Genomic DNA, 15,975 nt, shown 5'->3' with positions numbered 1-15,975 from the left:
AAGTATAGGAGAGATAGGAGAGCTAGGAAGGGTATGAGAGCTAGGAGATCTAGGAATCCTGGAAAGGGTATGAAAGCTAGGAAACGTATGAAGAAGCATGTGAATAGAGATCTCTTGGCATGCTCTCTGATGAACAGGGGCTGCAGCATGCCGAGAGAAGGGCAGTAGCATAATCAGTCTAAACTTTGTTGTCTCAAAAAGGGCATTCGCAAATGTGCACATTGCAGTAAAGTTGCCAAACTGTGCGCGTGAAGCCGCTCTTACACATGGCAGAGCGTTGTGTACTGCCGCGAAAATAAAACATAATGATTTGTATGTCAAGCCACTCCTTTCAAATAAGCCATATGGAAATCTAAGCATTACATGCACTCTTTGTCAGAAGAAAAGTTAAATTGGCGAAGTCGAGCTGCAGGTAAAGGCTGCCCCAATCCTAACCCTTGCTGGACACTCCAGAACCAAGCTAGAGAAATTCAAGCATTGAAACGGTGCTCAACACACCACACTCTGCCAGGCCGAAATTGGACCACTACTGACGAATCTGCCCTCCAGGGCTAGGCAATATTGAAGCCATTTGCTTGGGCCCTCGATTCACTCCATAGCTCCACATCAACTGAATTGCTCCAGTCATGCACTGTTTGACTACTTACCAAAGCCAATCAAGCCAGTACCGACAGCATGTGAGCCATAAAGATGGTCAACGCAAGCTTGAACAGCGCCGCCAGACAGAGAAGCGCAATTGTTATCCAGCGGCCATCACTTGTGAGGCTTCCAAAAGGTAGTACTGCTAATGGCATTAATGGCAACCACTCCAGGATGAGGCGGTAATCCCAGTAGAGGCCTTGAAGCATCTGGTCGCCAAATGTATCTGCAAATCCACAAGTTGCTGTAAGTCTGATGCCTATAGGTTGCAGAGTGTCTCCGGGGTCTCAATTGTTTGTCTCAATTGATTGTTCCAATTGATTGTTCCAGTTGATTGTGCAGCAATCACACTGATGTTGTCAGTATATACATGCTAGCCTCAATGGCCTCTGCACAAATTGATGTCTCTGATCTCAATGCCAAAGGTGCCGCTTTGGAATGCCCCACACCTGCAGAAATGCAGATCTGTGCCTCCTGCGGCGCAGCAGGCCCATATCGTGCAGCTCTCTGACTGAATGCCGCCATTTTGTTTTCAGAGTACATCCTCTGTGCTGCGGAGAATGTCCTCTTGCTAAGACCATTCTCCTGGGAAAAGAGCTGGGGCTCATGGCCTGCACACAGTACACAACACATCATCCCACTGAATCGCCCTGCTCGGTTGTACAGCTGTAAAATTTGTGCTCAACCTCTGACAATCTGTCTTGTCCCTTCTTGAAAGCATGCAGTTCCCTCGTGCGGATCTCATTCCGGCACAATGCATTTCTTGCAAACTCAGGTGAGGACTGGAACTGCAGTGCAAAGGTTATGTACAGCCAGCCAGCCTGTATTGGTGGAAGGACTCACCCTCACCCTCAGGTTCCACAGCAGCGTTCATGCCTGGCTTCAGGCGGAGCCCATCCTGCTGTACCAGTTCTTTCACCTCTGCAGCAATCAGCCTGCCATGGCCTGGGGGGCAGGTGTCATCCGGGGCACTGTAGAGACCCAGGCATATCATCTGGTGCCTTGCGCGAAACCTGAACAGCCCCGGGCGGAGTCTGCCGCGCACAGCTGCCAGGATAGTCCCCACAAGGTTCCACTGAGGTCCTGCATTGCAACACAAAGTGCATTGGGGAATACTGTAGCCTAGGAAGGGCAATGAGAAGACTGACTATCTGCCACGGTGCACACCATTGTCTAGCTCATCAGCTCTGAGACAGAGCTGGATGAGACAGCCTGTGTCTCCGAAGGTGAGCGGATATGCACTGGTGACAGGTGACATGAGGCTTGAAGGCCTCACCAAAAGCTATCACTTCAGCCTTCAGGACCTCAATAGCTGTGTCGAGAGGCACGTCTGGCAGTGCTGGCAGTCTGCTGTGGCTGAGGTTGATAATGAGAGCTTTCTGCAGGATGCTTGCAAGGGCGTCAGGCATTTTGGCCTCCAGATATCTGACAATATCAGGCACGGTTTGAGGCATGTTTGAATCGATACTGTGAATTAGGCCACCTGCACGGCAAGCTTCTTTTGGATACCAGTTGCTGTTGTTCGTTTACTGGCAAGCTGCTTTGTGAAACGATGCTCTGTTTAGTAAAGTCTGGGGTCGTACGTCAGCGAGCTTTCCAAGTTGGTGTCTAATCAAGGATTCAACTCAAGGCGACGAGGGAAGCGTGCACTCTGCCAGGGGATGCTTTGTGCCCAGTAAGGTCTCGAGATCATTCAGCAGCCTGTTCTACTCGATGCAAACAGCAAAGCGCTCTTGAACGAATTTCTGGTCGCCGCGTCCTTGCTAGGATCATAGGCAGTGACAGGGGCTGCTGGCTGCTGGTCGCAGGGAACTTCATTTCGGGCTTTCGCAGTTTCCTCCGAATTCTAATTAGGCAACATTGCTCGAAATTTCCTCCAGGGGCACAGGACATCCAGGCAGCAAAGGGGTGTCTGTCCTGAAGTGGAAATTCATGCAAAGCATTCAACACCAATTCCTGAACTTGTGATACCACAAACGGCGCCTTGGGACACAGCAGCAGCCATCCTACATCTCAGCAACAAACACGTTTTCCAGGATGCACAACATGATCTGAACCCTAAACCACTGCCGCGGTACTTTGTGATCACAAGGGTAATTAACAGATAGGAGATATAAGCAAAATTAAGCCACCAATGAACAGCTCCAGAATCGACAGCGACACAGCTGCTATCAAAAATGCCGTCACCTGTTGTCTTTCACCCAGGACAAAAGTCAAACGCCTGGCAAATCAATATGGTGGACAGCTCCGAGCTTCTGAGTCAGAACTCAGCTTCCTCGTCATGCCTGCATGCTGCAGCTAAAGGGCATTTACACCACTGCAATTTCCATGGATATCTCCTGAAAGACCTTCTCACGTTCAAGTCAATCACCCCCTTAGACTACTTTCGAGGCCAGTGTGAGGCTGCCTGCCTGTGTGCAGCTACGCAATTCACAGCTAACCCATGCACCGCTCTTGCAGGCTCTTGCGCATGTCACATGCGAAACGACCTGCTCTTGATTGAGCAAGCCTGCTCTATGTCCCCCAGAAACCCAATGAGCCCTTTTGCATAGCCTATGGCTGTTTCTATGACAAAAATTGCGGGAGCCCAGAAGAGATATACTAAGACCGCTGGAAGAGCTATCAATGCACCAATGGTGGCCATGCAAGCATTGCCCAGAAAGATGATGGCGTGAAGGCAGGACCTCAGACAGAAGCATAGTAGTTTTCCAAAGGGGCGCAGCAATATGTAGAGAGTAACTGCAAGATCACACATGCTGTCAGTGAATGTTCGAATTGTGTCCATAAGCAGCTATTTCACCCATAAAAGGAAGCTTGAGAAGCAGACAGGTTGTGGGAGCTCGTGTAAATGACACACCTTCTAGCAAGAGATATTCTTTGCCTGGGGGATATTTAGAGAACATGTGCCAGCTCAGGCCATCTGCCCTTGCTTCCATCAAGCCTGCACATGCACAACTGAAAGATCATCTCAGCATCGCTGAATTGACTGACACCAAGACACATGCCCTGGAAAACATACATTACGGTTCTGTTGTAGCAGGGCAGCAGGCCTGCCCTGGCCCTGCCTGTGACGGAGTGACTCCTGCAGCTGCTGTACTTCTCACTTATCCGTGTTGTACCAGCAACGACAATCCTTGCTGGTGCAAGTCAAATTTCAGCAGTAACCGTGTTATCAAAAATAGCATGCTGCACTCTAATGCCTCAATGGATCATTATTGCCAGCCACTAATGCTGGACGGCCAACTGGAGGGATGCAGCCGCGCAGAGTTGGGCGCTCAGCAATGTGGATGTGAGTGCAGAAGAGGTTTAAACTCTTTTGACATATCTGCGATAGTGATATCAAGCAAAAACCCTGGCAACTACAATATATGGAAGGAATCTAGCCGGGTCTGGAACCAGCTAAACACTGCAGCTGCTGTGAATCTGACTCGCCCATATTGTACGAGCAGCAAAACTCCTAGCTACTGCAACTCAAACTCCAGCAGATACTGCCAGAAGTGACTGAGATGATGCTAGATGCAGGCCCTTTTCGGTGTAAGCAGCAGTGCATGGCAGTGCATCTGCAACTAGAAAATTACAAGGACCACTTAAATACAAGGCACCGGCCTGAGTCACTGCAGGCTGCCGTGCGGGGGAATGTCCTTTGGCCAATAGGGTACACAACACCTGAGTAGATCCTAAAAGCTGATCTGAAGTGCTGTACACTGCAGTGCGTGGGAATTCTTCGGCACTAAAGGAATGAGTAAACACCAGACACTGACCTGATTTGCTGTAGACTGCAGTGCGGGGGAATGTCCTGTGGCCGGCAGGGTACATCAGAAGCTCAAGCTCTGCCATGTTGATGCGCCCCAGCCTCGGTGCCGGCCTGGCAGGGTAGAACTCAAGGAAGATGTCCAGTCGCTCCAAAGACATGCGGGTGTCAAAGAAGAACCAGTCTCTGCGAATGTCTGCCGTGATCACTCCCACATGCGTCCACTCAGGATCTGCACAAAGCACAGAAGCTCACTGAGTCACTGCAGCACATGTCATGATTGCACAGTTTAGTCCATAAAGCACGTTGAGTAGCCAATGATTCCAGCACATGTCATGATCGCTGGCATGTATGGCCTCTTTGCATCGTTGGAAAGCCTGTGATAGGCTTACACTGATACAGAACCCAATCTGCTGATCTGTGTAATCGACACGGTAAAAGTACTGCCTCTGGGGCAACATCTGGATAGCATGCATCAGAATGCATGCAATATGCATCTTATTGCATGCAGAACCATCAGGATGCTGCTAGCACTAAGGGGAAACAACACCTTTGAGGGCACTCATCTCCTCTACACGCCCAACAAGCTTCCATATGGGCTCTGTCAGGACGGCTGTGACACGCGCTCCACTTTTGTGCTGGAGGTAGTTGATCAGCAACCCTTTGTCCAGAATGCTCAGCTTCTCATATGCCGCCCTTGTCTCAAGGTGCTTGATGATACTCGTGGGTGAGGATGCTGGCAGGTTGCCATCCCCGTGATCCCCCATTTTGTGGACAAATATTTCTGAAAGGCTCTGCCAGGCACAGCAGAAAGAATTATCAGGGATTTTGAAGTCCTTACTATCACCAGGAAAGAGAGTCTTTGACATCGACGTGGTGAATGCCATTATTGCAATCCTGGCAGCAAATTTTATCGTGTATTATTAGGTAGCTTTACCTTTGATGCGTTGATTGACGTTCCTACGAGAAAGGAAGCCTTCTCCTCAATAGTTTCACAGCCTCTTGGCCTGCAGCAGCGCTGCTTCGAATGCACCAGCGCCTTTAGACCTTGCAGCATATTCACAACTTAAACAACCGATGTCGAGAGATGTACCTTCAAGACTTCCTCAGCACCAAGGCCAGCTGAAAAGACGCTGGACAGTCCAGAGCTCAAACGTCCACCCTGAATTTGTGCTTGATCCCTTAAATGAATCTTTCAGGAGCTGTTTCTAGGCCGTTCGCCAAGCAATCAGAGCTCGGTGATCTGACTGAGGCATTTTACTACTGAGTAGTTGTCGCCCAACCTCTACAAGTGACCCTCCACAATGTGCAACGTTTTCAGCAGGTTTGAGACTGGATCAACCCTCAGACTGTCCGCCGATCGGACATGATGCACGTCGTCTTCATCTTCATTTCACCCAGCACAAGATGGAAAAGTTTTCAAATTGCTCCAGAGCCTAGATTGGCAGCCGATGACTAATGCATGTGGAGACACCTCCAACATCCTTTTAATTCAATTTTTTGCTGGCTCCAGTAGTCTGCCATCTAGTTAATTGTGTCCAGTATTTCATTACTAAGACATCCACAGGTGCTACCGATCGCATGAATCCAACCAGTTTGGGGCTATAATGGCATGAGGAACTCCCGTCATGCAGGCCATGCATGTCTCTTGACACAAGAAAATGGCGGCCACTGTGATCATAGCATGCTTAGAGACGGATCCAGGCAATTTGAGCTGCTCCACACGGTATTTAGATCTTCTTGGTAGCCCATGCGTTACAACAAGATCACCTGCATCAAACTTGTTGCGGGCTCACTTTGGGGTTTGTCTGCCAGATTGAAAACTGGCTGGACCTCGGGCAGTGCAACTGATGCAGCAACTACAAGTCTGCCGGGGTCTACCGACTGCAGCTGGTAGCAAGGCAAGGAAAGCTCAAGCAAGCAGGGTTGGGAAGCGGCGCTCTGCCAGTAATGTTCTTTACTGGAAGCACCGCTGCAGGCAGCATGAAAATGTGCAGGGACACAGAAAGCTATGTTGCTGGTTGCGATGAATGCTGAATGTTGGAGAGGGCTCAAGAGGGTGTGCATGCCTTGAATCAAGAGTGCGCAGAAGACAACGTTATGTCTGAAGCTGAACGTTTTTTCTGCAACATGGAAACCTCCAAGGCACCTTATCAAGCAGGCTACTGCAAACATTTCCCTCCTTGCCGATGTGGCAAACTGTGCTTTTGCACTGATAATGCATGAGCACAACTGACGCTTGCGCTGCCCTCATCACTGATTTCATTGTCGAGCAAGGGAATGCAGAAAGGATGCAAACTGCGACAGAAAATATAAGCGTTCCCACCGGAATGTAAAAGCACCAGGCAGACATTGGATCGAGGCTCTCAAAGACCAGCAGGACTATTGCAGTGAGGATGATGCTGCCAAAAGTGGCACAGCGCTTGATCTGCAAAAGTATCTGCACAGAGACACACGGCATTGATTCAGCAAAGGTGCAATGCATGCATGCATGCAACTCTTTCAGGCAAGACTCTAAAACGTGTGTTGTAGAAGCCAGCCTGCAAGTGCTAACCAGCACAATTCTTGCACCAAGGGGGGCTCAGTGCTTACTCCCAAAGATGTGCAGGTGGATGCCCTGTGGATATGATGCTCCCATTTTGCAGCATCTCTGTCTGAGCACGTCCTTATCAGGTTCAGTGGGAAATGCTCTCCAGCCCAGGGCACAGTTTTAGGGGCTACGCTGCACACGTGGCTGGGCAATCTTGCCTGCAAACAGGCCACATGCAATATCATGCCATATCCTTTTCAGGCGTACTTCCCTGCATTCACAGACCCTCCAGCCTGGTACTCACGTGCGTAGCACTTCATCAGATAAAAACTGCCACGCTGTCTTTCAACTGTTGTTCAGCAAGGCTGCAATGCATGCAAGTACCCATTGGAGCGAGGAAGCTCCGAGCTGAGTCAGCCTCACCAGGGTACTTGCGCTCGGCGCAAGCATTCATGTCCGGTTTTAGGCGGATTCCATCCTGCTCCAATAGGCCGTTCACTTCCCTGATATTGATTCGGCCATGGCCAGAAGGCAGGTGTCATCTGAGGTACGAAAGAGATCCAGGTGGACCATCTGATGCTGCGTGCCAGCTGAAAAGAAGCAAAGGCGCCTGCGACTCCAAACAGCCACCAGTACAATTCCCACATGCTCCCACTGCTTTTCTGCAAGGCATAATAAATCAGTCTTGACAGGTGCCTTGTTTATCTGCTGTGGCACTTTTGGATGTGGTGGGACCTCTGTCACAGATCTGACAGATCTGACAGATCAGAGGAAGCAGTATTCAAATTCTGGTGATCTCCTTGAATGCCTTGATCTCGAGTCGGGAAGTATAAGGCTAAAGCAGGGGCTCTGGAACGAACCCCACTCAAAGTAGAAAACAAGGGGACACCAGGTTTGGGAAGAATAGCTCACCGGCTTGTGAGAGCAGACCCTTGAGGATCACAACGAAAGGATAAAGTGCCAGAGCTTCGAGCGACATGCTGGAAGTTGTGGACTCGTGGATGACAATGAGGGCCTTTCGAGGATGCTCAAATTGGCGTCAGAAATACGCACCAGGAGTCTGATCAGCTTTGCCATAAGCTGACGAAAGTGCATTTGAAAAAGCCGAGCAGATTTACTATTGCGCAATCGATATCCCTGGCCAGGTTCGTGCTCAAGGTATCGTTAAAGATTAGGATGCGGGCCACACTAAAAACAATTCCTACAACAGGCAAGCGAACGCAGAAATGAGCTTCCCAGACCTAGATTATCTATCCGGACCAAGGGGTAAGGTATAGGTCAGAGTGAGTGGGAACGCCGGTTAATTCCGACCAGAATCCCAAGTTGATCTTTATGTTGATGTTAATGTCAATCTTAAAATCAATGTTACTACAGAGACACCTTCACACTTTTTCTGACTGGGTGCATACATGCAAATATGCTTTGATACTTGAAGGCACTGAGTGCATGCATTTGTGGCGGCCGCATGCATGTCCTGCCCCCAAGCAGGGGTCATTGCGATTGCACAGATCAACCATTCTTCACAGGGCGCATTTTCACAGACCCGCCACGATTATGTTTACAGTATCATGCTCTTTCTGACAGTCCCGCACAAAGTGACCCTCCTGCACCTGTCGAGGCATTTGACACTCGTGCATTTGTTGCAGTCAAGGATGATTCCCTCAGGCCAGCCCTAGGAAGGCATCAAGCTTGCAACTGAGAAGTGCTCCCTATGTCCACCGGCACCTTCCTACAGGCAGGTCGAAATGCTTGCAGGCGTTTCCATCTTGGTTCAGTATCCCTCCTCACGCACACCCGGGGCCAACAAAAAATAGTGGCATACCGCTGCCTCTTTGCAGTTGATAATTCCTATTATTCCAGCCCTATGAAGGCATCAAGCTCGCCCCTGAGAAGAGCCGAGAATGCACGCAAGCCCACAACGGCCACCGGCACCATCAGTCCCACCAAAGAGATGGTCTCCCAGGACCATCCAAAGAAGTACTTGCTGCATGCCAGAGCAATCACGACTGCCAAGTTTGCAGGCTGCATAAATCCCCACACCATGAATCTCAGCTCCACCAGATACGGATCACCTGCGGGGCAAAGAGTTTTTATTGGACTTACGGTGTCTGGCCTATCTATTAGAGGCCGCCAGTGCAGGACAATCTCCTTGGTAAATAAATTCCATTGAGAAAGTTGGCACTGACTGTTAGAGGCCGCAAGGGTAGAAGCAAATACTTGTCAAAGATATTCAACTAGTGGATAGGCACTGACTGGCTATGGTAAAGATGGCACTCTGTTGGCCCAAGACATGCAGGGGTATTAGCTCTGTGCTGAAGAGGGGCCAGGAAACTCACTTCCAAAGATGTGGTTGATAATGCCGGTGGAGTGCTCTACGCAGCGGAAGGTCTGAGCACTCAGCCCATCAGCTCGCGCATCTACATAGAATGCTGTCCCAACACCTGCACACAGCTAAAACCTGTCAGGGCCTGCATCACGAGCTCTTACATACCAAGAAGCAAGGTGCTTCTGCAGACATGGTACAGGTGAAGGCTGTTGCATATCTCGGCCTGCCCGATCCAAGCAAGCCTCAACCAACCCAAACAACAAGCGCACAATGCTCTGTATTTCTACCGGCCCTTGTCAGCCGGAGTCAGCAGCAAGACAAAAATTAGCCTCCTATACTGCCTCTTGGTCATATGCTTGTCTAGTCCTTTTGGGAGCCTCATATCAACACGTGCAGTTGTCCTACCTTTATTCACAGATGCATGGTGCCGGCTGCCTTTCAGTTCCACAAGGGCATCAGCATTGGTCACATGCAGGCGCCCCTCCTTTGGCCCACAGGTGTCACTGATGCCATGGTACAGCTCAAGCCACAGCAGTGCAGACTTGCCAAACAGGGTGGAGTGGACCTCAAACGGCGAGTATCCCGCAAACTTCCAGCTCGGATCTGCAGCACATGATCCAGAAGAGTGAGCCTCCATGCAGACCCTGAGCATGCATGTGTGGTGCAATTACTGTATGATTGTAGCTTTTAAAGCTCGCCTGCTCGAACAGTTTGCTTTCGCCACCAGGATCGAGCAGGCGAGCTTCTCCTTCACCATCCTGTGCCATCCTCTTTTTCTCCCTGCCTGGGTGAGCTAAGTAGAAAGCAGGTTCCTCCTGGTTACAAGCAGCCTGCAAGCATCAGGTTGCTTCCATCCAAACTCACACTCAGAGAGCACAGGTCTGCAATGGCTTCTGTGCCAACCACCACAAGGTGCGTGCTAAACACTGCTGGAAAACAGCTTCGTCAGTCAGGAGGCCTTCAAAGAAGTTCTAAGATGGTAGACATTCTGCAGTTTGACGCACCTGGCATAAACCGTTCACACGAGACGAAACACTGGAAAGAAACCCCTGTCCACAAGCACAGCAGCCTAAGTACGGCATAAGACTGGTGCGATTTCTATGGATTAGAGAAACTCGACTACAGACTTTATCAGAGGGATCTCACCTTAGGATCTGATGGGGTGACTATGCTTGCCTAGGCCTATAGGGAGCTCACTTGCGAAATCGGAACAGTGTGCTAAAAGTGTAATGCGAAGCCCTTGCTCGCATCAGCAACTTAGCCAATGCAGAAGGTTTTGTCCCCAACACGCAAAAAATCAGAAGCGCTTTTGGCGTTGGTTTGATTGGCGAACTGTTAGTCATCATCATGCATGCAAGGTGCTGTGCTGAATTTTGAGAGTTCTTTGCTTCTAGTCATGACCAAATATTCTGATACTGCAATTAGGGAGCTTATGATCCCTGCAAAGTAAAAAAAGGCCAAAACACAGCACGTGAATTTATAGCAGAGAGACCCATGGAAATTTCTTGGAGGGCAAGTGTATCCACGTGTGGTGATCACCTGCGGTACCGCAGGTAGCTCAATAGGAATGCCCCATCATTCTGGCTTTCAGACTCTCTAAGGCTTTGCTGCGGCTGATCTGGTGCATGCTAGATGGTGCTTTCAGAAGATAAGAATGGGACATAGTATGCCTGAAGAATAAGTCTTCGCAGGGGTTGGATGAGTCATGTGCCAGACATCCATGCAAACATCGCGAGGTGACAAAATGGACCTGCAATTTCAAGTCAATACAACGATACGCAGCATTAATCCGATAGCAATGGGTGACAGCAATCCGCATGACTAGTTGCGCCATGCCGATTCCACGTCGGTGTTTCTCTCCAGAACCAGCCTCCATGCATGACATCACCCAGAGGGACACTGCTGTTCTAGAGGTGATCCAACATGCAAAAGGCTGTTTTATGACTTTAAGCTATCATGCCAGTCCCAGGAAGGCGTCAAGATGGCCCCGAGAATATGCCCAGTGTGCACGCAAGCCCCACTTAACCACCGTCAGCATCATGTACAGCACATGTGCAGTCTTGGGATGCCATCCAAAGTAGTAGGCGCCGCATGTCACAGCAACCGCGTGGGCCACATTAATTGGATCTCCAAACATCCCAGTGAGCACAAACCTCAGCTCCACCGAGAATGGATCATCTGCATGGCAAAATATCTTTCCTCAAAATGCTTTCAAGGGTACATTGGACAGAATCTTACACCTCCGGAGTAGCACCAATTTATACAATTATCAAGGGAGGATTTGGGCCCTGACTGTCAGAAACCAACAGTGCAGGATCAGTTGCCTGCAAAGGGAAATCCAGTGGTTGGACATTAAATACTGGCAATGACAGATTACAGTCTGCCAAATCAAAACAGGCAGAAGCATTGACTGCAACCTGAGTAATGCCAGGGCACTTACTTGGGAATATGTGATTGCCAACTCCCTTGAACTCATCAAAGTAGCGAAAGGTCTCAGTACTCAGCCCGTCAGCTCGCGCATCTGCGTAGAATGCTGTCCCAGCGCCTGCACACAGCTCAAACCCTTAAAGGCCTGCAGCAGGAACTTATACTTTATATTACAATCACACACTTTCTCTGCCCAGAGGCAAGGTACATCTGCAGACAAACGCGGTTCAGCCTTGATGGCTCGACAGATGCCGGCTAGACTCAATCAACCGCGGGCACAATACCCAGTTTATCAAACCGCCCCCGCCAGCCAGGGCCAGCGGTAAATAAGCACCTCCAATTCCTGCTTCTCAGGCACATGCTTGCTGAACACATCTGTGAGCTTTGTCTGAGATCAAGCAGGAGACATACCTTTGACAATTGTCGCGTATTGCCGGCTGCCTCTCAGTCCAACAAGAGCATCGACATTTGCCACGTGCAGGCGCCCCTCATTGGGCCCACAGGTTTCATTGGGGCCATGGTACAGGTCCAGCCACAGCGGTGCAGCCTTGCCAAACAGGGAAGGATACACCACAAAGGGCGCATATCCCACAAACTTCCAGCTTGGATCTGCACAAAGCATTGAGCCATATAGCAGCACTGAGACGTGTAGCAAGACATGAGCACGTGATTGATAACCCCTTGGATCTGAAGAAAATTAAGCATAACTTTATGTGGTTCAATCAATTTGCGCACCAGGGTCGACCAGGCGAGTTTCTCCTTCACCATTCTGTGCCATTCTAAAGATTTCCTGATTGGATCGGAAAAGCAAGAAGCAAATTTCTCTGCACAGGAGGCCACATTGCAAGCATCAGAAACAGCTTTCTCTGCTCAAGGCACAGGGCTGCTGTGGCAGCTGTTGCAGCCACCACAGGGTGCAGACTGAATACTTGATTTTCCGAGATGTTCGCAGATCGCAGAACATTACTCGGCAGACCTTCAATGGGTTTGCGAGTTTGCGAGCACTCTGGGTTCGAGAGCACCTGGATCACTCCAGCGTGGCAGTACCTGTGCAAGTATCTTCAAACCCTGCTGGCCACAAGCAAGGCAGCTTTCAGACGGCACAAGGTTCCTTAAATTGTTTTGATTGCAGGGGAGTGCAACACAGCGATCAGGCTTCGGCGAAGGACAAGGAATTCTAAGATCTTGCCTTCCACCTTGTTAACGAGGCACTGCTCGCCTCAATGTCAGCTATGTGCGATTGTAAAAGATGTCACTTGATTTAAGAGAACGTGTACGTTCAAAGCAATGCTCACGGAAAAGAAGGTCTCCTTTAGATCAGCCTATTTAGAAAGCTATTAGTCATTAGCATGAGACTTCTGTGCTAATGGCTCCAATTACAAACGTGTCAAGCTTCCGTTCTGCTCCTATGTTCAGAGAGGCAACGGCCTTCAGATTGATTTGCAGTATAGGATCCATGTACATTCCTTCAAAGGCACATATGCATCCTCATGTGCACTTCACCGCGTTTTGATCATGAAGGGTTCTCTCAACCTGACTAATCTGCCATCCGGACGTGCAGTGGTACAATTACACAATCAAGCCTGACGAAACAGTCCGTGCGATCACGCACAATGGATGAAAAGGACGCAAGCTCTGTTTGCATGACAGCTTTCAATGATTCGCAATCGCAATGCTTTTGTTTTTCTGAAGGAGGACTTGAACCAGACTCCAGGATGCGATCCTTAAATAGCACCCTCACGTGAGGGACATGCACTAAGTCTCTTTGAAAAGCAGGTGATGTTGATGTCGACTTCAGCAGCTGTTAGATTAGACAGGTGCTGAGTTTGCACTTCGCAAGGAATTGACAAGATTTGCTTCAGCTTTCCATGCGTACAGAGTAATATTTCCAGCAAATGTGTGTACAAGCAGCAGCAGCTGCAATAAGTGCTTCTTCCTGAGCACATTTGCTGATCCAAAGCTAAATCCTTCACAATCTCTGTACACCCATTGGCTTACACAAAGGAGCAATTGGCATACAGCGCCGAGCAAGCCTAGCAAGGCAGCCCATTTGTCAAGTTTCGGCAGAGCTTGAGCATCAGATTTGAAGGTGATCTGGGTGACAATTGTGAACAAGGCAGGATGGTGCATGGTGTTGTCAGCCGGAAGGTCCATGGAGCTCCCACAGCCAATATAGCTTGTACAGCCCGAGCAAGAGTTTCCCCAGCTCATACAGGAGGATAGCAAATCCAGCAAGATACTGCCCAGACTCAAAGCACCCCAGGGCCAGGCAGATGTTGGTCATTGGAAGCTTTACGAGCTCCGCCTGGATCTCTATTGCCAGAACTGGCTCTGCACCAGGAAGTGCTGATGTCAGTACGGTGGTGGCGTCATCAAGCTCTGACAGTGGAACTTTGTGCAGAGCAGCATCTAATTCTGTACAATTTGGAGCACAGTATATCAGTGGCATGTGTGAAGATTTGGGCACTTGCTCACTGCTTACCTGCGTACAGCTTAGATGCAGGCGCGACAGGATCTATTGTGACACTGCTTAGTCCATCTGCTTGCGCTTGGAGCTCAGAATAACAGTGGCTTCCGTGTCCTGTACTGCACAATTGTGTCAGTAGGAGGCGTCTCTCTCAGCCTGCATGCGTTTTGTTTCTCGTAGAATTGCTGAAAGGGCAGCATGCACTTTTCGTCTAAGGCCTGGCAACCCTCAGGCCAGGAACTGGCAGGTGGGTAGGGATGACTCAGCACCAGCCCTCCAGATTGTGGCATGCCTTCCTGGCTTGTACCAAGTCCCGCCCTCGATAAGTACGTCAGCCGCTGCCACATTGATCCGCCCCTCATGATCATTGCTGCTGCTGTCTTCATCCTTGCTCAGAAACAGCTCCATTTTGTGGTGTTCTCCAAACGTGAAAGCCGCCGCACGCACCAATACTGTGCACTCGCCAATGGGCCTCCAATCTGCCTCTGTCAGCCACAGCAACCATAGTGTTGGCAAAATTTGAACAATACTTTCCTTGCTTGCTGCCGAAGCCCGCTTCTCTGCCAAGGGAGCGTGGGACTGCAGGATTCTGAAGTACTATATGAGAAAGGCATTCTTACTGCAGCGCTAGTGCCCCACAGTGAAACAAACATAGCAACTTGGCAAAGCCACCCTCCGGGATGAGACTCGCTTGCAGAGCGCAATCTGCAGTTATTGTGTCAAGTGTGTTTGACAGTGCGCAATCGGAGATGGGAATTGAGGAAATTGGAAAGTGACAGCTCATACCTAGATTCGCGATCTTCTCTGCTGCCGCCAGTTGCAAAACTCCCGGAAGATGTCGTTCTGAGACTTTTGCAATGATGTGCTCAACCGCTCCGGGAAAGCCTCCGTAATATTGAATCACCATTGCACGTTCCACAATGCTCAGCTCAGCATCCAGCACCCTGGCATCCAGGCCTCGGATGAGGTCTGCTCTGCTGAGTTGTCCAGTCATTGCTCTGTGTCTACTGCAGTCAACAAACAGAGGTGAGAGCTAAGGTCCACCAGGAGAATCCACCTTCACAGCTGGCCATTTCGATGGCATATGTAGCAGGTGTTCTGTATGTACGTGATCCAATTGGAGCAGCAGCTGTGAGCAGACCATTAAATCTTTAACAGGTGTCCTCTTTGAGCAGCACTTCGTGATCCATAATTGTCGGAAGATCTTTCGCTGATCGCGCAAATTCCAAACTATCAGAGGTTTCTTCCGTTACCTGGGGAAGGCTTCCAAGGTTCGATGCTTAGACTGAACAGATGCCATGCCCAACACAGCGTTGTCTGTTTTCCATGTCTGCCTTCTCAATTCTGATCAGATCAATAGAATATGAGCTGCTTGCGACAGATCTGTGGATTTGCCACGGTACTTGCGGTGAGAACTCACCACTTGGGACAATGGATAGCAAGATTGCTTGAACATTCTTTCACCCTATGTACAGAAGACAACGAGAAACAGAGTGATCCATCGATCTCTCGCCAGAATTAGGAAGGACGCCAGATTAGGCAATAATGTTTACATGAGTCACAGAAGATGAATTTCCTGCATGGCAGCTTAGATTTGAATCCTTACATCTCATGCTATCTGATTGTGATGGATTGTCAAGCGGTCATTGGCACCTTATACATCTCGCACATTCTGGGCATAAGAAAATGTCCAAGACCTAATATTACAATGTGACAAGGCATGCTGGTTGCTTCTTCCAAAACATGTCTGCTCTTTGCAATTACGCAATCAACATATATGGTGGGGAACATGGAGCAACACAGGCCACTATAAATGCCTCAAGCTGGCTCATGCA

The 15,975-nt window shown here is 49.5% G+C and overlaps 3 protein-coding genes across 3 annotated transcripts; all 3 read right to left on the bottom strand.

Annotated features, from left to right (window-relative positions):
• Positions 1–4,110: 4,110 nt before the first annotated feature.
• COCSUDRAFT_41552 (hypothetical protein) lies at positions 4,111–5,157 on the bottom strand (the record flags this gene model as incomplete). The annotated part of the gene is made up of 3 exons (XM_005648791.1): positions 4,111–4,199; positions 4,401–4,622; positions 4,941–5,157. The coding sequence occupies 3 exons, from the start codon at positions 5,155–5,157 to the stop codon at positions 4,111–4,113; spliced, it is 528 nt and encodes a 175-aa protein (XP_005648848.1).
• Positions 5,158–8,771: 3,614 nt separating this feature from the next.
• Positions 8,772–12,451, bottom strand: COCSUDRAFT_41551 (hypothetical protein; the record flags this gene model as incomplete). Its single annotated transcript, XM_005648790.1, has 7 exons — positions 8,772–8,992; positions 9,257–9,361; positions 9,652–9,849; positions 11,257–11,424; positions 11,687–11,791; positions 12,085–12,282; positions 12,409–12,451. 7 exons carry the CDS (start codon positions 12,449–12,451, stop codon positions 8,772–8,774), a joined length of 1,038 nt encoding a protein of 345 aa, XP_005648847.1.
• A 1,917-nt stretch (positions 12,452–14,368) lies between these two features.
• COCSUDRAFT_62804 (hypothetical protein) lies at positions 14,369–15,134 on the bottom strand (the record flags this gene model as incomplete). Its single annotated transcript, XM_005648789.1, has 2 exons — positions 14,369–14,625; positions 15,053–15,134. 2 exons carry the CDS (start codon positions 15,132–15,134, stop codon positions 14,369–14,371), a joined length of 339 nt encoding a protein of 112 aa, XP_005648846.1.
• Between the last annotated feature and the right edge of the window lie 841 nt (positions 15,135–15,975).

Source organism: Coccomyxa subellipsoidea (assembly GCF_000258705.1).
Source record: "Coccomyxa subellipsoidea C-169, whole genome shotgun sequence".
NCBI classification, from domain to species: Eukaryota; Viridiplantae; Chlorophyta; class Trebouxiophyceae; family Coccomyxaceae; genus Coccomyxa; species Coccomyxa subellipsoidea.
This window is presented reverse-complemented; position numbering and strand designations above follow the sequence as displayed.